Genomic DNA, 26,486 nt, shown 5'->3' on the forward strand with positions numbered 1-26,486 from the left:
AGATCAATTCTTACAGACTGTTTTCCCTTTGCACATTATTTGTCACATTGCTCACAGACACACACACCAAAAAAAAAGTGGACAAAAATCTGTGCCATCAACTTCCCACTGTCTGGTTTCCACATTTCTCCTCGAGCAGCATTTATTGCAGATATCCAGATGTGCTTCCTGACCACTGGGGCTGATGAGCAGTGAGAATTTTAGGTAATGGCACTTGAATACAGACCAGATTACTGACCTAGATGGAAACTAGAGACCTAAAAACCCCCAAACGTTCAGTTTAGAGTGGAAATCATTAACACATCTGTGATAGCATCGTTTACTTGAGCTGCAAAACTAGAACTGTCCTTCTGAGGTACGTCCACCTTGGCTCATTCCTGTAATACCTGCTTACATCACATATTTTTGCACAAAACCCGCAGCACCTTACTTTAGGAATTCTTGACGACATAAGGGGGAGGGAAGAAAGGAAAGCAGTGGATTTACCGTGGAGGGGTGAGCCAGAGGGGCTGCTGGACAGGCCTGGCACGGGGCTGCAGCGTCCCCCTTGCTTGGACGTGAGCTCCTGCTCGATCTCCTCCAGCCCCGCGCTCTTCTGGAAGCGGCTCATGCGATTCACCACCCGGGGGGACATGTGTGTCCTCACACAGGGTTGGCCCCCGTAGGGATTGATGGGGAAAACGTGGGAAGTGCCCCGGAGCGTGCTGACCACCACCCAGCGACAGTCGTGGCTGAAGGAGATGTCCTGGACCTGGAAAACAGGGGAGAAGAGGGACGGAGTCACCAGCGGTCACATCCCTGACGTGGGAAACAGCCACGTCTTAAACCAACACAAATCTTAACTGCAAAAGGGAATAAAAGTATATTTTATATAAATCAGAAAAGCATATTTTATATAAATCAGCTCTATTATTGAACATGAGCAGCAGTGTAATACCCACTGCCAAATTTTGGGCACTTCTCAAAAGATTTCTGAGATTTTCCTTTTCAACAGGCCCGAACTTAACGAAAACAAACCACGCTGCAAAGTGCCACAGAAAGCCACAAGAGCCTGGTGGAATTTTCAAATAGAACTCAAAGCTCTAAAAAGAGCTGGGAAATCATTTCAATTACATGTTTTCTATTGGCTTGTTTAATTTGTAGAGATTGCCCAAAAAGGGGGAAAAGGAGGGATGAGAAGGAAGAGAGAGACACATCACCACTGGGTCTGATTTTGACAAATCCTGGCACAAGTCTTATTTTAGCTTAAAATGGCCAGTTTTGAAGCAAATACAAAAATACAGTTAAACATTTTCCACTACAGTTACTCCTTGCATAGATCTCAGATACGAAGTCCAGAAGGATTTAATTCTCCTTTAAGTGTGCTCTACACAACGCTTTGATGGAAAGCAAATTCTTGTTTCTGAAGGAATGCTTGAAAAGAGAGATTAAAATTTGTTTCTAGCCCGGTCCTGGCAGACAACTCAAGAAAACAAGTAGTGGAGGTTAAAATGATTTATCATAGAGAAAAAAAGTCCTAAACCAATTCTTCCAAAATTGTTTTTAAAGGTAAAAGCTGACTAAAAAGAACCAGTATGCAAGTGGGATTTACCACAGCAAACAAACATACAGACAAAGGATTAGTTCTCATTATATTATTAAACAGCATAAACTCCATAAAATTCTTCAAGATTTCACTGAAGCCAGTTTTACAATACACTAGGCACTCAAATTGGAGTAAACACTGATAAAATCTTGACAAATATTCCAGAAATGCACTCCAGCTATTCCAGACAAAAGCAGCAAAGTATTCATCAAAGTGCAAGTTTCCAACCGAGCCCCCGAAGCCTTGGGAGATAAAAAAAGGATTTAAGTCTTGTGACTTGTGACAAGATATTTGGCTGACAGACTGTCGGGACACGAAATGCTTCATCGACATCACACAGATAAAGCAAAAACCAGTGCTGCACACCTGCTCCTTCAGTCCTGGGGACAGACCCCAAGGATCCACCAACCACACAGCTCAACCAGCCCCCCAAAAATCAGGGATTCTGCTCTTACTGACCTACAGTCACAGCACTCAGAGCTCTGAGTCTGCTCACAAAGTGCTTCACCCTCACAGGTGGCTCAAAAAAGGGTTAGAGACCCCACAGGGATTAAGGAGGGCCAAAAAAGGAAACCCCAAAAATGATGGCACCGAGGGTATTTCTGTTTAAAGGGGTAAATTCTCTTGGTCAAAACCAAATATGAAGAGTTGTGTAAAAACTGCCACCCTCAGTCACAACAGAGCTGTGAGATGACAGAGGGAAAAAATGACCTCTCACCGTCCCGTGCAACAGAAGTGTGTGTTTCTACTTCAGTACCTCCAGTTGGCATCCTGGGGTCATGTTGTTGTAAAAACTACACACAACAGCCCTGGCACACGACAATCCAAGCCAAGAAACTGGGAAACAATCACTACAGGATGTTTTTTTTTCTCTGAGTGTAAACATTAGACACAGAAATAGTATCCCTGATCTACAGGAGGAAAGAGTGGAACTACATAACCCAAAATGCTCTCTTGCAAACAGCCCTCGGGGTGTGCAGTCAGGGTATCGTGGCCGTGACTGCTGAAAACATGGCTGAAAACACAGAGGTACAAGGTTTTTAATGGTAATAATGGGGAAAAAAGTGTTGACAGACGAGTGTGCAGTGGATTAAGATTTTTAGGAACAGGGCCACGAAACCCTCCTCAGCAGTGACAAAAAGGACTCTGGAAGCTGCTGTCACACAGGCAGGAATTCCACCTCTCTCCTCCTGGTGTCAAACACGGCCTCGTTTGTCCTCCACAGATAAACCAGGAGTAACAGAACCACAGAAATTCCAGGAGGTAATTCAGGGAATATTTCCAATTCCAAGGGCAGAATTAAACACGTTCATCTCAGACCAGCCCAAATCCACCTGTGCCGTGCGAAGGAGCCCGGAACTTTCCAGCAGCCCTGGAAGAAGGCAGCGGACCAGGCTGAGAGGAGAATGCTCAGAAATTACTCCAAAAAATCAAAAAATCAGCTGTGTGTGTCCATGACAAACCCCATAAATCTTCCACCACGCTGCTCCTGTACATTACACAGAGTTCTTGACTGCTCAGAGTATAAACAAACTGCACAGTGGCCCATTAGTGGTTTTCAAGTTTATGCTAAGCGTTGCAATTTATTGCTGTCCTTTAGGCTAATGTACTATTATTTCATGTATTTAGAATATATTTCTGGATTTGTTGTTAATTATGATGTAATGTTTAGATACCAAAGATCAATCAAGACCCCATAGTGTTTACAGACACATGTTAATAAAGCACAAAGTACACCAGATCTCTCACGATGCACAGTTTATTCTATAGCTCAAGGTCAACATCACATTTAATACTCACGTCTGTAATTCAAAATTTTATCTATCCTCCTCTGTCTGGGGCAGTGAAGGCAATTACAGACCTGAGATTTTGCATAACTTGGGAACCCTTGAGATATTTTCAGTTGCAATACTAAATCCTTTCGTGGGAACATCAGTGCCCTCTCCCAGTTTTACACCCATTTCTTCGGAGCAGTTTGGTCCCTTAAGCTTCCCACTACATTTCCCGCATATCCAAAAGTCTCGGTGAAATCCCTGGATACCTCAAGCCCTAATTAGAAGCACCAAAGCCTCTTCTGGCCCAAAGGAATGCATTTAAGGCAACCACAGAATGTTATAAGGGCAACAAGGTGCATCCTCCAATTCTCCCGTGTCTAAACAAGGATCCTGAGAGTCCCACCCTCAGTTTCCTTCGGCTCTGCCACTTCTCTCACCTTCACCAGTTGTTTCACACAACCCTTTCCACCAAAGAATTCACTTCTAACTCTGTAAATTCTTTTCAGTCTTCCCCTCTCTTCAAAGAATTCCAGAATGTTTTGGGTTGGAAGGGACCTTAAAGCTCATCCAGTCCCACCCCCTGCCACGGGCAGGGACGCCTTCCACTAGCCCAGGTTGCTCCAAGCCCTGTCCAACCTGGCCTTGGACACTTCCAGGGATCCAGGGGCAGCCACAGCTTCTCTGGGCAACCTGTGCCAGGGCCTCACCACCCTCACAGGGAAGGATTTCTTCCCCAAATCCAATCTAACCCTGCCCTCTGGCAGTGGGAAGCCATTCCCCAGTGTCACTGTCACTCCAGACCCTTGTAAATAGTCTCCCTCCATCTTTCTTGTCAGCCCCTTCAGGTCCTGGAAAGCTGTAAGTAGGTCATCCCAAAGCTTCTCTTCTCCAGGCTGAACAACCCCAATTCCCTCAGCCTTTCCCCCCAGCAGAGCTGCTCCAGCCCTCTGATCATCTGGGTGCCTCCTCCTCTGGACTCACTCCAACAGGTCCATGTCTTCCCTGTCTCCCCCTGTTTTCCTGCAATCACTCTTCTATCCTTCTACCTTCCACTATCCTATTTCCAGGTGTTTCCAACACTATGATGTCAAATCCTCCACAAAAGTGAATTACAATGTAGCTGCCCCGTTCAGAGCCTGCCCTGAGCGAGACAGTCGGGTAATTTAATCCATGGAGTCCTACAAGGACACACCAAGTGCCAACAGCCCTCCCAGAGATCAGCTTTCAGGCCTGCACAGATCAAAAATCACTTCTGATATTACAGAATCACCCAGTGGGGCAGGTTGGAAGGGGCCACAGTGGGTCATCTGCTCCAACCTCCCCCACTTGCAGCAGAACCCTCACACAGGTTACTGACACCTCTTTTCTTAGCAAGGAGAAGGAGCTTTCCTGGGCTGTCCCAGCACCTCCCAGGCAAATCCACCCGATGCACGTGCACCATGCAACAGTCAGAAAACAGAGCCCCCAGTAAAGAAATAAAGCACATTTTGATCTTCCTAGTGCTCTTTTTTTTTTCCCCTACGGCCACTTTTTCAGGTGTGGGGAGTTCCACCAGCTGCCATCTGTATATTCTGGTGCACTTCACTGCATTTAATTAAACTTTGATAGTTAATTGAAACAACAGTGGAGAAGGACCAGCAGTGCTGCGGCAGGAACTTGACCTGTTCATGCTCACTGTGCCGTGTCACAGAGAAAACACACCGTTATTTGAGGCACTGGACTTAAGTATTTAATTATGCTGTGCAGAGAGATGGCAGAAAGCAAAAACCACTATCATTAACAATGAGAAAGAGCAGCAGCACTGAGGAGCTAAGGGTCGAAATAAATTAGAAAACTGGTCTGCACCTGAATTTTTTTGGTCGAGAAAATTAAGGAAATGATGTAGCAACGAACACAAATGAAAAAATAATAAAATCATGGGCTACACAATAAGATTTATCAGACCCACACAGACCCAACTCTGTCTCCCCAAGTCCTCAAAACTGATTTCAGATCCCAGTTTCTCCCTGGGCACAGGGAGATGCTCGTGTGGGGTCCCCCAGCCAGAGCAGAGCTGCCTATTAATAACTGAAACTACAAAGGCCACTGCTCCGAGCTCTGGCTCCTCAAGGCACTCAAGCTACTTCTAATTGTAGCAGCTTCTTCGTGTCTGCTCCCATCCAAGACTGATCAACTTCCCAAAATCAATCTTTATTATTTCAAGTCTGTCCCCAGCTTATTTCCTAGAAACTAGAAAGTCTCTCTTCCAGAGACTATTTCAATAAGTGCAACTGTCTGTCAAACGACAGGAAGGAATTTCTCTTGGCCGTGGAGGTTCACCTCGAACGTTTGTGAGCTGTTCCAACGTTTCCCTCCCCGGACATGGGACACGACACAACCTTGCCCGGTCCCTGTGGAATCACATCACAGGAACATTCCTGCATTCCCTGGAAAAGCCTGGAATCGCACGTGCTCCGTGGCAGCCCGAGCTGGAATGTTTTCCTCATTCCCTGTGTTTGCCTGTGCCCACTGAAGTCAGCCAGAGCAGCAGCAGCAGGCTGACAGTGCAGGAGGTCACGGAGGGCCCTGGCCACGGGCCCGCTGACGCTATCGCTGCGTTTATTTGTTCTGGGCTGAGATAATTGTGTTTTCAGGGATTTTGTTTGTTCTGTTTACGATTTCAGATCAAAGGCAAAGGATCATCAGGTGACGCTCTAACTTTCATCTGCAAGCAAATGAGCTTCCTCAGTTCGGAACATGCTATACCTTCATTAAAAGCCTTCCAGAATGCTCCTGGGGAAAAACATGAGTGTGGGAAGTGTTGACTCACAATGCAAGAGCTGCAGGACAAGAAAAGGTATCCTTGACCAAACCATGCACCACAGACACTGGCATATTTTTCCTCTTTGCAGCTGAACTGTCCAAATGTGGATCCTCTGAGAGCTTCAGGTCTCTCTCTGGCACAGTTAAATACAACCAGCACTTCCAGTGGACCTTCCTGGTGTTACTCAGTGCCTCAGACATGCTGCTTTTTGTCCTCTTAAGGGGAAAAAAAAAATAAAATTCAAAGTGTAAGTGGCACTTCAGGACTAGCAGATCTTAATCTGATGTAACCAAAACAGTGACTTCTGTCTGTGTTTGCAGAAAAGTGACTTGGAGCGTTGTGACCTCGGGACTTGGATCGTGAATCATCTGAGCTCTTCACATCCTTCCATGGCCATTGTCCCTGCAATTCCCTTCTGAGGCAGAGCTTCCCTTTCCATCTTACCCCATCTTCATCCCAGTCACAGGAAAGTGGCTTTCTTAGGAGGTGACTGATCTTCACAGTCCCGACCCAATGTTTGATTCAGCACAAAAGGCTTCTTCCTGTATTTGCTGCTCAGTGTCAGCCAATGCAACACAATTTGCAATAACAGCACTTTAAAACTCAATAATGCTCTGTTTCATCGTGCAAGGTACCCAGGAGGAGAACAGGAAAGCTGTGTTAGGAACAGCAGTTCTGGAGAGACAGGAATAATGCTGCTGCTCATCCTGAATTTGTGTCAAGGGGAGGGGAAGCTCAGAAACCCAACCTCACCAGGAATGGTACCTAAACATCCTCAGCACCAGGACACCAAGTGGGCTGGCAGGGACAGGCCCCTTAAATGAAGATCACTGACAGCTGGCATGTGGGTGACATGGAGACACTGCTTGACTGCAGTACCTGATCAGAAAACACCCTTATAAAGTCACAACACTTGCTTCTTTTCCTTTAATGCACATTAAATGTGCAACTTAATCCACTTAGGATGCTTCAGTTTAGGAATGACAGAGGGCACTTCCTGTCACTTCCTCTTAGGAGGCACATGAGAGGTACAAGCTCCTGCTCTGCCCTCCAACCACCGAAGCCAAGGTAAAACAGAGACCAGGAATTCTGCAGCCCTGCAAACAGGGATATTCCAGGGCTGGGATTCCAAACCGGGGGAAATTGCAGTTCACACCAATAAACTTGGATCCCAAATTTCTGCTCCAAGAGCGAAAATGGCCTGTCCTGTGTTACACTGCAGATCCAACACGTCTTGGATAAATCAGTCTCACGGTGCATTCCATGTGAAGTCCATTTGTGCAGGAGTAGGGATCCCCTGTGGAAACTTGGCCCAGCCACAGAAAAACCACCTGAGAGTTCTAAAAACACCACCCATGTACCAGTTCTTTGTCCACGGACTGAATGGTCTTATATTCTTAGTAATTAGTATTAGCAAGAAAAACACTAATGGAGAACAAAGCAAAAAAAAAAGCCTGTGAAAGAAGGAGATTTTGGGAATGTGGGGTGAAGCTCTGCTGGCCAGAATCTCGTGTCCAAAAGCAGATGATTTCAGCAGGGACATTAAAATCCCACATATAACACGGGCATAATGATGATGTTTAACCAATTTATCATGGGTACTAGCTAAACAAATTCTGACACTGATAATCACTCATGTCCATCAACACAAATTAGAACTTTTTATAGCTCCAGTGCAGAAGGTGACCTTTAAGACCATTGGCCTTGATTCACAGTTAGCTTTAAACCAGGGGGGAAAAAAAAAGGAAAAAGGTCTGGTGGCAAATGTATAAACACTGTTCTAACCAGAAAGGAGGTACAGAGGCTCCCAGTGTGGGCCACAGAATATCTGCATTGAGGATTTCACACTGAACAGTCTCCAAAATTCATGTCTAATGCTACTCATACATGACATTTACACAACAGAAGAGCAGCACCCCATACTACTCTTCTCACTAAACAGCTACAAATACTTTTATTCCAAAAGAAAACAATAAAACAATTCATCACATTCTGTAAATCTTTTAAATGATGTGTATTGAGGATCACAGGTACCAATGGAATATTGTTTAATTATCCAGGGAGCTGTGAAACTCCCACCAACACACCTCAGACTGGTTAGAATTTTCCCCATTTTCCGCCATTCCAAAAGCTATACTGTTCACATCCCAAATGGAAACTGTGTGGCAAACGAGGAAAAAAATTTTACTATGTTGATTCTGAGGATTTTAATGCAATGCTTTCACAGAGATGCTAATACTATACCCCAAAAACCCGGGTATCAATAAGGGTTTCTTCTCTAAGACATGTTCTGTTTGGTTTCCAATGTGTGCCTTGAAAACAAATTTATCAGCTGTAAAAACCAGAAGAACATCTTTGTTCCTTGTGACTGGAGTCCTGTGCTTTGGTTTTCAATATTGAGTCTTTGTATGAAAGGAGAACAAAAATAACTCTAAAACATTAAACACATTATAGAACAGGCTCAACTAGATGACAGTGTGTGTATACACACAGATCTCATTGCTCTGTGCATTATTTATAAAAATTACTTGTTAGTATTATATATATTATCCCATAGGCACAGTTTTTCCTAATTTCCTCTCACTTTCCAGATGGGTTATTCCTTCTTATAGTAAACCACTACCTATAACAGTAATTACACTTTTTCAGAATGGCAGCAGCAAAGCCTAACTTAAACCATCAGTAAATTAAATTCACAAAGATTGAAACATTATCAACCACTGCTACAAGCAACAAGGTTTTCAGATGCTACTTGTTACAGAGGCAAAAAATTGAAGGGAAATGGCACAACTCATAGGGAAAAAAAAAAAGGTTTGAAGGAAGTATAATCAGGGTACCACACTAATCCCAGCTCCCAGTGCCAGGGTCATAATCACGGCGCCCGAGGCTTCTCCCTGTCACACTGCTTTACATCTGCCAGGCTGTCACAAGCCTGTGCTCGCAGTGTGTAATTGCATCAGCGAGTGCAATACTCATTTCTTAGCCCGTGGTGACATTTTTATTTCTGTATTTAGAGCGGGTTCCTCGGCAGTTACTCAGTGCCACGAAGGTGGGGCCCTCCCGGTGCCCGAGAGCGACGCTGGGCTCGAGCAGAGCCACGGCAGTGCCAGCAGGAGCAGCTCCCTGTCCCCCACCCTGCCAGAAAATCACCTCACCGAGCACTGCTTAAAACATCAGACTTGCCCACCCTTGGCTAACATCCTAACCTGGGGTTCCACCTCTCAGGGTGGGATTTCTCAGCTGGGAAGTTGGACACGTATCACCGCAGAGAGAAGTTAATGGCAGCCCTCTGATTAAGCCTTCCCTTCAACTCTTTAATTGTCTGTCTGTGGCTTTTACCACCAAAGGCAAGCACAGAGCCTGACAGTTGCTCCACGGGCACGAGACAAATGTTGAACATGTTACATGAGAAAAGGTTAAGTGCAAACACAGCCAATAATCGGGGCCCTTTGGAGGCAGTGCCAGAGCTGAATAAATCTGACAGCACCTCATTGCAAAGGGCAAGAATTTATTCTTGTCCAGGTTAAACGCTCTGCTCTTATCCCTTCTGTGGCTGGAACACAAGAAAGGCTCTTTGTGTGCTGAAACAAACATTAAAGTGCCAACATACACAGAATGTATAAGGTGTCTGGGGATTATTCTGCTGCAAAAAGAGTTGGACTTACTTTGGCTTCAGTCTCTCCCCTGTGAAGTGTGTACAAATGATGGACGGCACTTTGTGAGGATGACCAAGGATGTGTCAGGATTTGGAAAACATGGAAATCATGGCCTAACGTGTCAGTGGTGACCAGCAACATCCCTGGGTAAAAAAAAAACAAAACAAAAAAAAAAAAAAAAAGAAAGAAAAAAAAGAAAAAGAAACACAAAAGCACAAGAGATTAATCACTGCAAAAGAAGAGGTTTAAAATGTCTATCTAAAAAAGCAAGTGTGGCTTACATTTGGGTTTCTGGAAACAGGAGAAAACAGACACAGAAAATTAGTGAATTGAAAGGGATTCACCTCGTAAAAATGAATCAGAAATTCAGCTGAAATCATATTCACAGTATTACTACTTAATATCTTATTAAGCATTCATATAGTATTACAACACAAATCCATAAAAAAACAACTGAAAAATTTGAATATTCTAACTAAATTTGAGAACTGTGTGACCAATATGAAGCATTGAAATGATGGATGTTACAGCAAAACCCCAAAATGCTCTTCCCTAGGCAAGATTGATGTCTCCACAATAACAATTTCTGGAAGAAGAGACATTATCAAAACCCAACCAAAACAACCCAGACCAAACCAATCTTGAAGAAGCATCTTTCTTATAAATGAAAGAAACTGATTTATTGGTGAAAGGCAGCAAATCAGAGTTGAGAGCTTTCAAGTGAAATACTAAATTAGGTATTAACTTCATTGAAAACAGGTCACTGGTGGAGGTACTGAAATGATTCCATTAAAAGATCAGCAAAATCACAGTAACTTGTGTTTGTTACTTACTTTTTTCTCTCACTATGAGTCAGTCCATAATCCAGTTTTTAAACATTTACAAACATATTTGAAGTCGATTTGCCATAAAAGTGCATGATTTTATACCAAAAATTAGGCATTTTTGTACATATAAGAGAAGTGCAGCATCGTGGCAGAACACAGAGCTATGGCAGCAAACTTCAGATTCATTTTTCTGTATAAAAATGTCCACAGTACCATGCTTATCAATGAAATCTAATAAGTTATCAACCCAAAGTAATCCTCTGGCGTTTAATTTCTGTCAAATACAAAGTGGTTTTAGCAGTTTAACAGGGACATTCTAAGTAGTTTTCAAGGAACCCATCTGTTAAAGGAGCCCAGGAATTCCCACATAGCTCTGTTGTGATGATTCTCCACATAAGGCAAAACTGAAATCTTTCATCCTTTAGGAAGAGAACCTTATCTCCATGTTTTACATGACACCTATTTAAAGGAATAATGATTATCTCACCGCTGTCATAAAAAAGCATTTGCTTCCTTGGGTTATTTACACGTGGCTCCAGGATTCATCTTCCCCTCAGACACAGACAGGACACATCTAAAGCTCTCACAGCATCACCACTGAAGTCCCATCTTATGACACTTGGAACATTTTAGAATGAAACTGGAATAAAATCCTCTTGTGTACCGAGCAGCTGAGAAACAGTCTCTTAGCAAAGATTAATTAATTTTTCTACTGGGCCACCATTACATCACTGGATAGGTATCCTGAGTGTTTTCCCTCCTTGGCAATCCTGGAATCCCCCCTTCCCTTCAGCCCACATGGAAAAATTTCAGTGGCCAAGGGGACCTTGACCTTGTGGGCCCAACATCTCTGCGGGTGCCACTGAGGGGTCTGTGAGGACACGTGAGGCACGGCCCAGTCCCGACCCCTCCAACCGGGACAACCCGGAATCATCAACGGCTCTGTGGGAGCACCAGCGGCCGCACCCCCGGGCCCCTCAGGAAATCAGCATCCTGAGAGGGCAAACACCTCCTTTCGGGGCAGTGAGGCCCACCAGCTGCAAGGGACAAACTCAGAGAAATCCAAATGGCATCAGAGACAAACCTGCCCTCGAGTCTCCCCTCAGCGCGAGCAGCGAGGCCGGCAGGGCCGGGCCGGAGCGCGGCCACCCACACAGCTCCCACCATCCCTCACCGTCACACCAGCACGGCACCCCAGGCCTGACCTCAGCAAGATCCCCTCCAGCAGACATACTTTTACTGTTACCGGCTGGGACCGTGATCCCGGGTGTTGGAAATGAAAGGGGGTTTGTTATGGAGCTGAGAAACCCGGCAGTGCACTGGGGTATTATGTTTGGGCGGGAAGGCATGTGAGCTGAGGTTGGTCTGGATGTTAATGTTGGCTTAACTGGCAATTTCCTTGATTTGTAGTGACTGTGTTGATAGGAAATACAGCTAAAGTCGCTCCGGTGCGAGTCAGCCAAGTCTTTAGTGTGGGATTATGCACACAATTTGCATTAATTCTGTTCTGCAACATCACAAACTCCACTTCCCTCCTAGTGAAGTGTGCGGTCCTCAATAATATATAGCATTTCCAGCAGAGAAAGCTGGAAGCAAACAGGGGCTTGTGTGCTGGAATTAGGCTGCCACTGTTACTGGAGCAAGGATATTCCAAAAGGTCTAATTCAACCCAGTAAGAATTTATTTTCCCTATTCCCGTGTTTTTCTCTGCTCACATGTCAGACAGCTTCATAGAGAAGTGGAGTGTGCTTTGAGTCCTTTTGAGCTCTCCATTATTCCCTTTGGAGAAGCTGGAAGAGGTGAATCCATGAAGCTTCTCTCAACAGTGAGCAGACAGCCTGAGCAAACACAGATAGTTTTTTCTTCCCCCAAAGCTCTAGAAGTGTTTTATAAACCCGGACACAGTGCTGAGTGCACCCAGAGATCCCAGCAGAGGTTCCCCGTGGGATCCCATCCCATGGCACGGTGTGAGGAAGATCATAAAAAAAATACTTTAAACGAGCCAAAAATCTGTCTGGAACTGGGGACAAAAAGCTGCCAGTGAAAACACCGGCACTCCCCCCCGTGTTGTCCATCACAGCCATCGGTGTTTGGCCAACCGGGATCTCGTTTCCAGCGCCGGCGAGAACCGCAGGTGTCTGCGGGCAGCCAGTGAGCCCACATGGGATAGAATTTCACCTCACAGCCCTTCCCCCAAATCCATAAAGCCCTCTTTAACCTGAGCTTTAACCTGCGGTGCACGAACCCCCAGAGCCCACGGCGGTACCTGTTTGTTCACGGCCCGGACCCGAACGGCCGCAGCCGTGAGATGGCTCATCCCTGCGGGCTCTGACCGCTTCCAGGTGATCCACACGGCCCTCGGTTCCACACCCACGTGCCTCGCCTTTGGGTTTTTCAGGGGGTTCGTGGGTTTTGGGTCTTTTTTTCTGTCTTTGCTAACTTCAAGGAGCCCGGAGGTGAAAGATAATACATTCGTGGGTGGAAAGGAATTGACTTAAAAATAGAAAGATGGGTGGTATCTGATCTGGCAATTTTGCCTAATCCAAACTCCTGCTGCCTGTCCTGTTTGGAATAAATGCATTTTAGTAGATGAAAGCCGAGGGGAAACAGGCCCTTCGCTTGTTATTAGCGACTCTTTTTCAGTAAGTTAAAGCAGGACCTTTCACACCCACATTTGCATTTCAAGTACAAATATATACTGGCAGAACTTGCATCAACACGGAGGTCCCAAGCACAACACCACAGATGGGAAAGAACGTGTATTTATAAAACAGCATTTTGAAATGTCTTCCTCACCCCTGTTATTCAAACAATAAATCACCACTGGTTTAGAACACTGCGCTTGGGTTTCGCCGTGGTATTTTCCAGCCCTCGCACTGAAGAATCCCGGTTTTCCATTATCACAGCTCAGCCATTTTGTTGCTCTCTCCATCTCCCTGCAGGAATACCCAATCCCAGCGGGGAAAGGCGAACTGGAATCCTGATCCTCACCTCACTTTCACTTTCAAGCGCAGGAAACTTCAACTCGGCTTTCTAAGAGACCTTGTGACAGTTTTCCCAAAAAGTTGTTTAGACGGAAATACGGGTTAAAGCTGCCATAAGTTCAGCCCGGAATGCTTTCTCTTGTGATGTACTTTATGGATGAATAATCAGAGATGAAAAGTCAATAATTCTTGAGGATTTCCTGCTTATTTTTCAAACTGGCAATAATCCCTGTTTAACAGATAACAGCTGAAGTCTTGCATACACAGGACCCAGTGGAAATTTATGTGTAAAACAGACATTATTTAGAATGTATCTCACTGCAAAAATTCTGATTTTGCTTATCCATAGTAAGAGGGTGCAGCCAGAATAAATTAATGACTGTTTTACCGTGTGGCTGTTTTAAATCCACTGAGCCGATTAAAATCCATACTTAAAGGAGGAGATAGATATCCTAGATGGGAAAAAAAATTAGCAAAGCTTTGTTTTACCTGCCCTAATTTACAGCTTCCTACTTTTCCTGCATTCTTTTTGGGAAACAATAAGCTTCTTTCAGGATAGAAACGTTTAAAAAACACCGGGAATATATGCATGAAAGGAAAAACTGGTACAGATGTAGACTGTGGGCTAAGAGCTATTTATGCAGTATCAGAAGACTAAACCAGACTCTGGCCTGGCCATAAACTAAGCCCACGCCCTAAATGAGGTGCCAAGCCACAAAAAGCATTTGCGTCAACTGGGAATACAAGGAAAAGAAGGACTTCTAATTATAGGGCCTGGAAGCGGAAGCCCAGAGTGATTAGGAGTTTAGGCGCTGCTGTATGTTTATCTGGGAGCTTCCTCTCGCTCGCTCTGGGCCCGGCTTTGATAGATGAGGCTTGGCCTAAAGGGTGGGATGGCAGTCGCCGCCGGTACACAGAGTTCTCCGCAATCCCAAGGAGCCCGGGCGGGATGTGCCGGCACAGAACCCTTGGCAGCTCGGCGTCAGCGGGGCAGCCCCGGCGGCAAATTAGAGAGCAGGGCCCGCTCTGGGCAGGGGCTGGGAAGCTGGGAGAGCCGAGCAGCCCCAGCACCCCACCACATCCTATTTATAACACCTCCCGAACTGCAGAGCTGCCGATCGCCCGGGCAAACGAGGCCCCGGAGGCTTCACCTCGGGCTGGAGCTCCACGGGGAGCTTTGGGCTCCACTGGGCACAGCACGGTGCTGGGAACGCCAAGGCTGGGGGGCTGAGCCCAGATGGGCCACTCGCTGGATCTCGATGATCCTCAGGGATCCCTTCCAACTCCCAATATTCTGTGACTCTAAATTCCCATTTTCAGAAGGACAGGAGGGTTTCCCACCTCCCAGAACGATGTCATTCTGTCACCACTCACTGAAGGACTCGACACGTCCGAGCTGGGTGGGATTCCTTTCCAAAACACCAAGGGCAGGGCTGGGAAGGCAGGCACACATCTGCATGGAGGGCACGTGAATCCATGGATATACTTCATTAGGAAGGCAGGCACACATCTGCATGGAGGGCACGTGAATCCATGGATATACTCCATTAGGAAGGCAGGCACACATCTGCATGGAGGGCATGTGAATCCATGGATATACTCCATTAGGAAGGCAGGCACACATCTGCATGGAGGGCACGTGAATCCATGGATATACTCCATTAGGAAGGCAGGCACACATCTGCATGGAGGGCACGTGTATCCATGGATATACTTCATTGGGAAGGCAGGCACACATCTGCATGGACGATGTGTATCCATGGATATACTTCATTGGGAAGGGAACTCTTCCATTTCCACGCACAGCCATGGACAGACCAGTTCAGTCACTGCACAAACTATTTGCACAACTGGTTAAAAATATGATCTTCTCAGATTTTAAATATGAACTTTGATCCCATTCAAGGCTCTGCAGGTTTCCAAATTCCAGGATCAGAGTGCTCAGAAGAACCACTCTGACTTCCAGCCACTCCTGATTCAGCCCACACGGATTTCTCCCGGCATTCCCACCTTCCCCATGCTCCTTGCACAGCCTCCTGCTCCACTGCAGCTCTCTGGCAGAAGCAGTTTCAGACGTATCTTGTTAAGATGTGACAAAGTTTGTATGGTTTTGTGAAGCATCTGACCCGACCTATGAACAGGAGCTTTATTTATACTCATTTCACTCCTCTCCCGGGCTGATGGGAGTCAAAATACTGCCAAACATCAGTGCTGCTCAGCCCAGGGAGACTCCACATGTAACCTCTGCTCCAGTTGCAAAAATTCGGTCCCAAAGACACTTAACTGAATAAAGAAATTCTGATTTTAACAAAAATTCACCACAAAAGAAACACAAGGACGTAAAGATACCCAATATATTCAAAATAAATATTTTCTAAAAAATCCCAGCGAGTCAAAAGGAAGGGAAGAACAATAAACTATTATTTTGTGAATAAATAACTCCCTGTGACTGTACTCTGGAGATTTCTAGACACTGTAACGCTCAGGACAAGGCAATAATTCAAGTTGAAAAACAAAAGTCAAAATAAATAGGAAAATAAGTAATTATTCTGTCATTAAATAATTACAGCTCATTTCCCTCCAGATGAGTGCTTTTCTGCCCACTTGCTCTTTTCAATGGGAAAAACTTCTGCAGGGATGTTCCAATTTCAACCTCTTTAACAATTAACTCAAGGCCACCGTCATGTTTCAATACAGAACATTTCAATAATCAGAGCAATTTCAGGTCTGTTAAAGGTGCAGTCAGGCATCCTAAGGGGGACACAGTTTAATCTGTTTTACTGCTGGCCCAACATTAATTTTCTCGTTATTAATGGGTGGAAAAATCTCTTTTGTAGCCAAGGGAGCGTAATTATTTTCAATTTTCGATGTGTTGCACTTCACAGCTCCCAGCTGCTAAGCTGGCAGGAGCAACACTCCTGGAAAGCAGATCATTTATTTACCACAATTAAAAGAAAAAAAAAAAAAAGGTATGTATAAATCAGCACCATCTTTTGGCTGCTTACTAACTGAGAACCTTGCTTGAAGGACTCACTTCTTCCTCTCCAAACCCATTTCTCTGGAATCTTTTTTACCACCTTGCCATTAATTCCATATGGATCAAGTCTTACAGCCTCCACCTTTCCAGCCTCAGGTAGAGGTCCAAAAACTCATCCCATTCTGCACATGCAAGGTGTGTGAATTCACACTTCTCTATGCAATATATGTAATAATACCTATTAATTATGTATATTGGAATGCACTTGCCCCATCCCGTCCACTCAAAAGCTGGTGCTACTCCCACATTGAGTGTGGACTCTGCTACAGCTACAGAAATGTTTTAATTATTGTATTTTCAGTTTGTTTTTAAGGGCTTGTACCGAAAAATATTGGGTCTGTGGCTCCCCCTAAAAGGGTGAGAAGCCAGGACACAATCCTGCCTCTGGAAATTCAGTGTGCAGAAAAGTTTTTATGGAGAAACACTGTCCCAGGAGAAGACCACCAGGAAGCCTTTGTAACAAAATGTCCTTTTCAGAGGCTCTAAGGCTACTTACTTGCCTTAACAAATTGGCAGTTGAAGCACAACCTCTTAAAAAAAAAAAAAAATCAAATAGAGGATAATTCTCATCTTTCCTGGCTGCCCACAGCCACCTACTGGGTTTGTTGTACATATAGTTCTTGGCAGTGCAGCTTTCCCTCCCCAGACCCACTGAGAAACGAGGCACAAACCTGCCAAAAACAGGAATGAAGGATTTAAACAACCTTCAAACAGACGTGTAAACTTCTCCCCTTGACCCGACTCCCAAAACAAACCCAAGTAACAGATACATTTGTATGGATGCTCCTGGAAATAAGGAATAAAAGCACAGCAGTGACAGCTCTCCAGTGGAGCCCAAAGCCACAGTCCCAGTTGGAATCAGCCAGTCCCAGCTCAGCTGCAAAAGGGAAACCCTGGGGCTGGGAGGGACCAAACTACTGTAACACATTTATTTGTTGTGTCAAACCCGGGCCAATCAGCAACTCGAGCTAACCTAAAAAGAATATTCATCCTAGTGGTTCATATTTCCACAAATCCTTAAAAAAAATCCCGATTTTATGACCCTGAACCACTCCAAACAAAGAGAATGCATGTGTCAGCTCCAGCCCTGGCTGCAAGTGCTCACACAGAAGTTCCACTTTCCCACCTCGAAAATTCTGTCCCACACGAGCCACGGCCTGCAGACAAAAGACATCACTGCAGGCAAGAGATTTCAGCCTTCAAAAAATAATAAAGGTGGAGAACAGAAATAAAAATGAGGGGTCTGGTTATTCCCAGGCTCCTTGGTAGCATTTCTAAAGCAGCTGGTCCAGGCTGAAAGGCTGAAGCTCCCGTTTCCCAGCCCAGCATCATTTCCAGTCCTCACATGAGGAGGGAGGGGAAAAGACATTCTCTAAGTTCTACCCCTGTGTCATCTGAATTAAACCCTTCACCTCCAGAACTTTCAAATTCTAAATAATTTCCTTCCTGCCTTCTTCGAAACACCAGCAAGGAACGCAGAGATATTAAAAACTCGTTTGTTCCACGTTTAAATAAAAAGTTAAAATAATAATAAAAAAAAAAATCAATACTTTCAGATCGGTGTTTATAAAATTTAATTAAGCTTGGCACGACTATAAAATTTTCTGTTTTCTTAGAGGGTGGAGAGGAAAATTCCAGTTTATCATGAAATTTGGGTAATAGAACTGGTAAATAAGGTAGAAACCCCTGTCTGGAACTGATTTCTGAAGCACTGATCTGATTTCCTTCCTTACAGACTCTGTTTTTATTGTATTATCTATGGCTGTAGAGAACTTGCCCAAGTGTAGACAACAATGAATTTAGCAACTCATATTCAGCTTTAGCACAAATAAAACATCCATAATTCGCCTTTAAATGTGGTGAAGTAAAGACAATTGACTGAAATAAAGCTGCAGCCCAACAGACTCTAAAATTACTCTTAAAAGCACATACAACAATTCCTGCAGTATGGAGAGATGTGTATAATTTACACACAAGTTGGTTTTAATTATCACAGTTCATAAAGGCCTTTATACCTCTGAGTTGCCCGAACGAAGAGAGGATTCTGTTCGTTTTCAACGTGGCAAAAATGGATAAAAGGGTCCTCCCTCCTGAAACCCAGATCTTTTAAGCATGTCCAGCTTGCTAAGAGGACTAAAAAAGCAGATTCCAGGCTTGACCAGGGCTGTGATTTACAGAGATCCCACTTGGAGAAGCCCCACCGAGGGCGACTCCGGCCCCGCCGGACGGGGCTCCCTCTCCCCTCCCAGCTGGAGCCCCGGCCGGGGGGTTCCAGCCAACACCATCCCCGCTGCCATTAAAATATTTGTTTTAATTCTGACCCCAGAGTCACAGCTAATAAACAAGAAAGGCAGGCAAAAATTGGAAAACAAACTGAATGCAGCTGTCGGGCTGGACAGCCCACAACGGCTTCACCGCGTCCTGCGATGCCACGAGCAGCGGGGGCTGCTCTGCACTTCCTCTGGCACAGTTAAACCAGGGACATTTTACTGGATTGTTACTGGATTCTTATTGGATTTTGACTAGATTTTACTGCCCTCTGAGCTGTGGGCAGCAAACAGCAGGCAGTGATTTCCTGGGGGCTCCTCACCGGGACACGGACGGTGTTTGTGTCGAGTTTCATCACTGCCCTCGCACACGAGCCACCAGGATTTTGTGTCTATAAAACACGGTTGTGTGGCAGCCCAGAGTCCACTCCAACATATCCAGGGACCAGAGGATTCATGTTTTAGGAACTACTCAGAAAGGCATTCCAGAATGACACAAAAACCCCACCCAGAGGGGTGAGACACGAAGCCTCTGCTGCTCCACGGACTCCCCAAAACTGACTCGTTGTCCTCAAAAAGTACTATTTTTTTTAATATGTCTTTATAAAAATTAATTAAAAAACACCTTTCCAGAATGCACAGGATTAATATTAATTAGAGAATCAGGAACCTGAACATCCCTGAAAGGAATCCATTCAGAACAGGGCAAAGGGAGCCACGTCCTTTTAAAATTGTAGACACAAAGAACTGAGGATTAAACATCAGGGTAGTAAGGGAGCCAGAATTTTCAATTTGTTTTGAAATATATGGAGGAAAACACAGATAAATTTAGTTTGCAAAAAAATTACAGCACATTGGTGTGTTTTTCAAAGATGTACCACCCTCCTCTCCTCAGCCCTCAGGTCTGGGTTGTGGAGGCAGAAGAATGAGCACCTCACAGCCCTCCAAAAGTAACCACTGTTTGCTTTCTGTGGTTTTTAATTCAAAAAATAAAAATAAAACCAACAGATATTTATTTTAAATACGTGGAAATCCAACTTCCAAATAACTGATATTATTATATTGAAACAAAAAATAAAAACAGGAGGGAGACTTAAATCTCCCCAATCCCACTGCAGCCCTAATTCCCAGTCCCAAATCCCACTGCAGCCCTAATTCCCAGTCCCGCCTCAACCCTGGGTATTTGCTTCCACAACTTTGCTCCAATCCCAGGCCCTTACATGAAAGTGAAACAGTGAATTCTTTGGACCAAAAAGCAAAGGAGCAGCAATAACCCAAAGCATGTGAGTGAAGCCATGCAGGGAATTTCCCTGGCAGCCCCTGCTCCGGGTGGGATGGGACAGGAACAAAGGGAATTAACTTGCATGGACACCACAACTGGTGAGGTTTTTTTCCTCCTTTGGAAATCAGTGTCTAATACAACTTAATGAAAAATGAGGATATTTGCTGGGTTCCCTCAGTCTCCAGTCTAGACACTCTCCAGTTCAGACTAATCCAGTTTATCACTGAGAACCCTTTCCAAGTGTAACATTTAATCCTTCCCTTCCCTCTCCCGTTCCCAGCCCTGCACACACTCACAATTCCTGGCAGCCTCTCCCCAACACGTTAAAAGCTTGGAGGCTTTGCTGTAAACATCTTCATTTCAGTGACCCCCCTCTGGGGCTTCCTGCCTTTTGTGGACTTCCAAAACCTAGTCCAGGTCACCTCCACCCAGAGTTTAAATAATGAGCTTTACATTAAGTAGCAGAGAGGCTCTAATGACCACGTCCTTCTCCAACTGGTTTCTTAATTAGATAAACGAGTATAAAATCTAAATATATAAAAATATATATAAATATTACAGACCCATAAAAGTTCAAAACCTCCTAATGATAAATTCTCACACAATCTTGCACTGACAGAAAAACATCTTAATAACCAGGAAAATATTTACCTAATTATTTTTTTTTTCCCCTCCTGGCTGCATTTTAATAATGGCAAAAATTCAACCATAATAAATAAGGGACCTTGGTGTCAATGCTGCTGCTTTACCTCATGTAACAAGAGAGGTTTTACTGGTTATAAAACCGTTACTGGTTGTACATGGAATCATGGAATGGGTTGGGTTGGAAGGGACCTTAAAGCCCATCCAGTCCCACCCCCTGCCATGGGCAGGGACACCTTCCACCAGCCCAGGTTGCTCCAAGCCCCGTCCAATCTGGCCTTGGACACTTCCAAGGAAAATATGATGCACAGGCTGGGAGCAGATCCCCACTTCTGCAGCCTGACTAATTAATTTAAATTACCCGCTGGGAATTAGTAACCAGCACGACATTTTTTTGTCTGGACACTCTGCCCACAGTAAGCTGGCCTCCAATTCAGCCAAAACTGAATATTCCAGCTAAAATAAATCAAGCCAATGTTAAGGCTGAGTAAAAGCATCCACACACAAAAGCTTAATGTGATTTTCATTTAATAAGTGAATTAAAGTAACTGTTCCTAGAGCCTCTTGCTTCCACTGCACCAACATCCCTGCCAGAGGGACATTAATAAAGCCTCCAGATTATTAATATTACTCCACTTCCTTGTATTATTTATTCTCATCTTAAAAACTTTTCAGAAAAGGTTTAAAGTCTCTGTTCAGAACCAAGGGGGGGACTTGGGGCTGTGACTCTGCTGCAGCAGCTGCTCCCACAGACCATCCTGTGGGGCTTCAATGGAGTAGGTTGAAGAATTAATAATAATAATAATAATAATAATAATAATAACATTATTGTTATGATTCTCATCAGTATTATTCCCCAATCCACTAGGAAACTGTGCTGTAACCAAGAGCCACTCAAGAGCCTATGACTGATCACCCACAGCTCCCAAAAAACTCACAGATCCCTGTTTCCTGACAATCCACAGCATCTCTTGCCTGGCACTTGGAAGTGCCATAATAAATCTAATAAATCATTATTAGAACGTTATTTATTCAATATTGGATGGATGTCTAAGAGAAATCAAAAGAGGAGTACTCCAGAAGAGGGACTTTATCCTCCTGTAAGTCACAAAAGCCACCACTTCTGGCATATTGTATAAATAATCTCCATTTTGACTTAAAAATGTAGAGAAAAACTGTGACACCACAGAAGGAAATGGTACAGGAAACACTCATATTCTGCATATTAAAAAAAGAGAACAACCAGAAGTGCCAGGCTGGCTGAACTGGGAGCCTGGGCTGGATTTCTCAAGCCCGTTTCCCAGAGCAGAGCAAGGATGTCCCAGTCACCAGCAGAACCAGTGTCCCCACAGCGACCCCACCACGGCCCTGGGAGGGGTTCAGGGGCTTCACATCATCCTTCCTCTTCTTCCCACTGGGATAAGGACCCCCTCAGAATTCCATGGCTGCTTCCCAAAGCCTCCAGCAGCAGCAAAGAGCCAGGGAGGAGCAGTCCTGGCTCCCTTTTATTGCCCCACTCCACATCTTACCCATTACAATGAAAAAGGTCGAGCACAGAGCCCGTAACAAGGTAGGAAGGGACCTGGCTTTTAGGAATTCCATAGGAATGGGGAATTTGGGGCATGAGATGCCTGGCTGCACATTTTCAGCTGTGGCAGAAACCCTTCTCTCTCCTCCATCCCCCAAAAAATCCCCAGCAACCCATTCCCAATAGTAAACCATCAACTTTTCTTAAAAATAAAAATTTGCTGTGCACAGGAAAAAAACCAGAGAAAACCTGAACTGCCAGGGACTGCAATTTTCTGCTTTATGGCTTTTTTTTCTTTTTTCCCTTTAACGATAAACATGATTTGCTGCATGTTTTAGCCTGAGACTTTTACAGTCTCCCTAAAAATCAGCTGCCTCAGAAGCTGTTATGACCAGAAGGGTCTGGAAGAGAGAGATCCAGGGCAGCAGGGAAAAAACAACTTATGGTGCCCCCTAAGTATGTTCAGAAGGGATATTTCAGGTTTGTTATTTTTTTATTCACCCAGATTTTCAGAGCAGCCACGGATCTAATACCAAAAAAAGCTGACTGCACATAAATTCCTTTGAATACCTCAAAAAAGATGTATTTGGGGGGAAAAAAAAATCTGACTGTCATTTACTGACTCCAGGGAGCCTCTTTCCTCCCGTTGGATTGTTTCTGGAGATCCAGCAGTGCAGCAATATATTCCCAAGGAGCTGTTCTCACAATACCCACCCATTCTGCACTCTTATTTTATCACAATTAACTTGTCCCCAGCAGAAACAAAACAAAATAATGCATCTTACTGGCAAGTGATTCCTTTAAAATAGACCTTGAAGGGGCTGTTCAGTACACAAAAATCATACCTATCTTCCATCTCCACTGACCTTCAGTGCCTTCCAGTGTCACTGATGACTTTATTTTGGGTTTTTTTAAACACAAACCTGCTGGTTTTCACAGAGCTGAACCCCTGGGCAGCTCACGGGCCCGTGGGCTGAGATGTGATGAAATTAAATTTATCACAGAATAAAACAGTGCAGTGAAACAGAGCAGAGTTCCCTGTTTGCCTTTACAGCACAAGTTTGCAGTTGCTGGGCTTGAAATGAGGGCCAGAAGTGGTTTTTCCCTGCAAGCAGCCAAGGACAGTATCAAAAGCCACCTCTTGTTTTGTTGTCTGTAATGAGCTCGGCTTGATTGCCAATATACCACTATAGAATGGACTGAGATGATGTTACAGCCCTGGCTTCAAACAAAACCCTGCCTTGATGTTAAATAAAGAGCACAGAACCCTGGGCTAAGTGCTGCTCTCAATGGAGAAGAGTTTTCTCCTGGTTTGCACTTGCAGTGCCCAGGACACGAGGGATGATCCCCCTCCCTCCTGCAAACCCCCCCGAGCTGGCAGCCAAAACCAACAGCAATTAAAAAAGGTCTCACCCTGCTCCATCACACACAAATTACTGTCATTGCAGCACCTGAGCAAAACAAAGAATTTGATCCTAATAAAAATATTCCAGTCATCTGCAAAAATACCCTTCCATTTTAAAAATAAGTTAATTCGGTTTTCTATAAACATTCTGCTGCCCTTAAATTTATAAATCCTAAAAACTGTCTTAAGGAGGCATTTAAATAATATCCATAAACCATCCTAATTTAGGCAGCTGTATTTATTTTCACCTAATTAGCACTGCTCAACTCTAGGTATCATCCTGCTTCCAGGGCACAGAGCAAAATGACTGCTCTGGAGTAGCTGATTCTCACTTCAATGCACAGAATTCCACAAAAAAAATCCTCCTAAAAGAAAACCCAGCCAGATGAGAATACAGCTTTTTCTGTCACAAACTCCCAGTGAAAACCCTGTGAACTGCACAGTTCTATTAAAGAGTTCTGACACAACAGATGGGGTGTCAGAATAACACCAACTGGTCAGTAAAAGTGAAAACATAAATGACAGACACGGAGTTTTATTCTCTGAAACGTGACTTCACCCTCATGATCTTCATGGCATTTGCTGCATTATAGAAATTGTTAATTTAGGCAAGTGGAAGTTGTTGATTCTCTGACTATCTCCCTGACATCAGCCAAATTTATTGTCTACAAATTATTTGTCTACAGATAATGAAAGTGTTAATTGTCAGGTTAATAAGATTTATTAATCCACAAGGTTTGTATATCTCTCTGCTGCCCACAGTCACTGTTTGTTTATAAAGAGGAAGGAGAGAAAGAGGTAATTTTGAGGAGTTTCTTACAAGTATTTTGAGATTAGAGTTATTTCACCCAGGAGAGAGGGCAGAATCAACAACCAGATCATGGCAGTGGAAGTTACTTTTAAAACCAGCAAAACGATTTTATTTTCATATTTATGGAGGAATATAATCTAACCCATGTGCTGATCCTCTGGATACCTGTGGACCACAACATCTGGGTACCTGGCTGGCAGGATTCCAACAGATGGGAATTCCTCAGGGACAGACTGAACCTCCTGACTTTTACCAGAGTACAACAGTTGCTAAAGTTTGAAATCCCCAGCAAAGACAAATTACAGGAAGGGACAGACTGAACCTCCTGACTTTTACAACAGTTGCTAAAGTTTGAAATCCCCAGAAAAGACAAACTCCCCCAAATATGACACATCCAGCACCGAGCAGGGCACGGAGCTGGGCACCTGCAGGGCTCACAGTGGGACCTGCAATTCCTCCAAAGCCCTGGAACACACCCCAGCAGTATTTACTGCCTGCATCTTGCTTACAGCCATCACAGGAAGCAGGAAAATCTCTTACCACTGGGGTTAAAGGCCATGCAGCAAATGGGCTTCTCGTGGGCAGGGAAATGGGCCACGATGCCGTCGCTGTCCGAGTCCTCGCTCACCAGCACCTGGAACAGGGACAGAGCTGGGGTCAGCAGGGAAGAACACACCTGAGGGGAAAAGCCACCTTAACTGCCACAGGGATTGGTTTATGAGATGTCCAGAGTGGTGCAATTCCCAATAAAACTGCAATATATAACATATATAACAAGTCACATATAACAATATGACACAATCTTCTGGAGTTTTTTCACGTAGACATGAGACTGCTCCAATAACTAGTGAGGATTATGGTTGTTATACCTGATTTCCTATTCACTTGTCCTATTCAAACAGGACAAAACAGTGAAATATTCCTCTTTTGCTCCATGATTTATTCCTGCCTGTGCAGCAGCTCGTTCCAACAGGACTCTTTGTGCTGTGCAGGAAAAGATATTTGAGGTTTCCACTTCCCCTGGCTGAAGCAAAAGGGCTGGGACCTCTCTGGATGCCCATACTGGAGGGGTCTATTGCCCTTAAATTTGTGAGGGAACTCTGTTGCTCCTCCAGCTCTCTCACAGCAGGAGCTCCCATCCCACCAGGCTCCCTGGAATCACAGAAGGAGGATCACTGGAATTCCACTCGAGAGGGCACAGAGTTCTTTAAACACATGATTTTCTGTAGGCAACAACAGGAGTCACACAATAGAAGGGAAAACAAGAGGCAGCACAGAGACTTTTAAAGAAAAGGGGATATTTAATCCTTAAATAAACCAGATTTTTCTCTGGGAGGATTCAAAGCACACAGGGTGAGTGGAAAACCAGACCAAAACCCCCAAAAGAGTGGGTTTGCTTTCCATCAGTCACACAGGTGGGAACACTAGAGGGATCTGCATTTCCAATGGATGCAAGAAATGCCAAGGGCTGGGAATGTGGGTGGAAGCAGCTGCACTGGAAATAGCAGCTAACAGGAGTTTTCTCTGTCCTGAAACTGCCTCAGTGAACATGAGATAAAATGATTACAAGGAGTTGTTCATCAAAACCCCTTTAAAAAAATCATGCTCTCATAAAATACCTTCCTGTGAACAAAAAAAGGAATTAAAAGATAGGAGAGAGTTTTCACAAGAGTGGGAAATTCAGTGGAAAATACCTGGACTGGGATCAGTGTTGTGCAACATCTTCCAGAGAAAAGGACAAAGGATGAGCTTTTGGAGTTTTTAAACAAAAGCCAATTTGAAGCTGAAAAAAACTCCTGAAGCTGACTGTGAGGACATCCAAAGGGACACATATCAATGTCTCACTGAATGAAAAGCAAAGATATTCTTAGATTTATAGAAAAG

The 26,486-nt window shown here is 44.4% G+C and overlaps 1 protein-coding gene across 9 annotated transcripts in view; it reads right to left on the reverse strand.

Moving 5' to 3' along the window:
• The window catches only part of BCAS3 (BCAS3 microtubule associated cell migration factor), a 317,385-nt gene that overhangs the window by 227,673 nt on the left and 63,226 nt on the right, over window positions 1-26,486 (reverse strand). For all 9 annotated transcript variants that reach the window (XR_005563467.1, XM_039381061.1, XM_039381059.1 and 6 more), the window contains 3 exons: window positions 25,143-25,236; window positions 9,829-9,962; window positions 487-751 (listed from right to left, as the gene is read on the reverse strand). Coding sequence is in view for 8 of the 9 variants with exons in the window: in XM_039381061.1 (XP_039236995.1) it covers window positions 487-751; window positions 9,829-9,962; window positions 25,143-25,236 (493 nt within the window). In the remaining variant the exon portion in view is untranslated. The remainder of the gene's footprint in view (window positions 1-486; window positions 752-9,828; window positions 9,963-25,142; window positions 25,237-26,486) is intronic.

Source organism: Pipra filicauda, unplaced genomic scaffold (genome assembly GCF_003945595.2).
Source record: "Pipra filicauda isolate LSUMZ 115617 unplaced genomic scaffold, ASM394559v2 scaffold211_size2331000_pilon, whole genome shotgun sequence".
NCBI classification, from domain to species: domain Eukaryota; kingdom Metazoa; phylum Chordata; class Aves; order Passeriformes; family Pipridae; genus Pipra; species Pipra filicauda.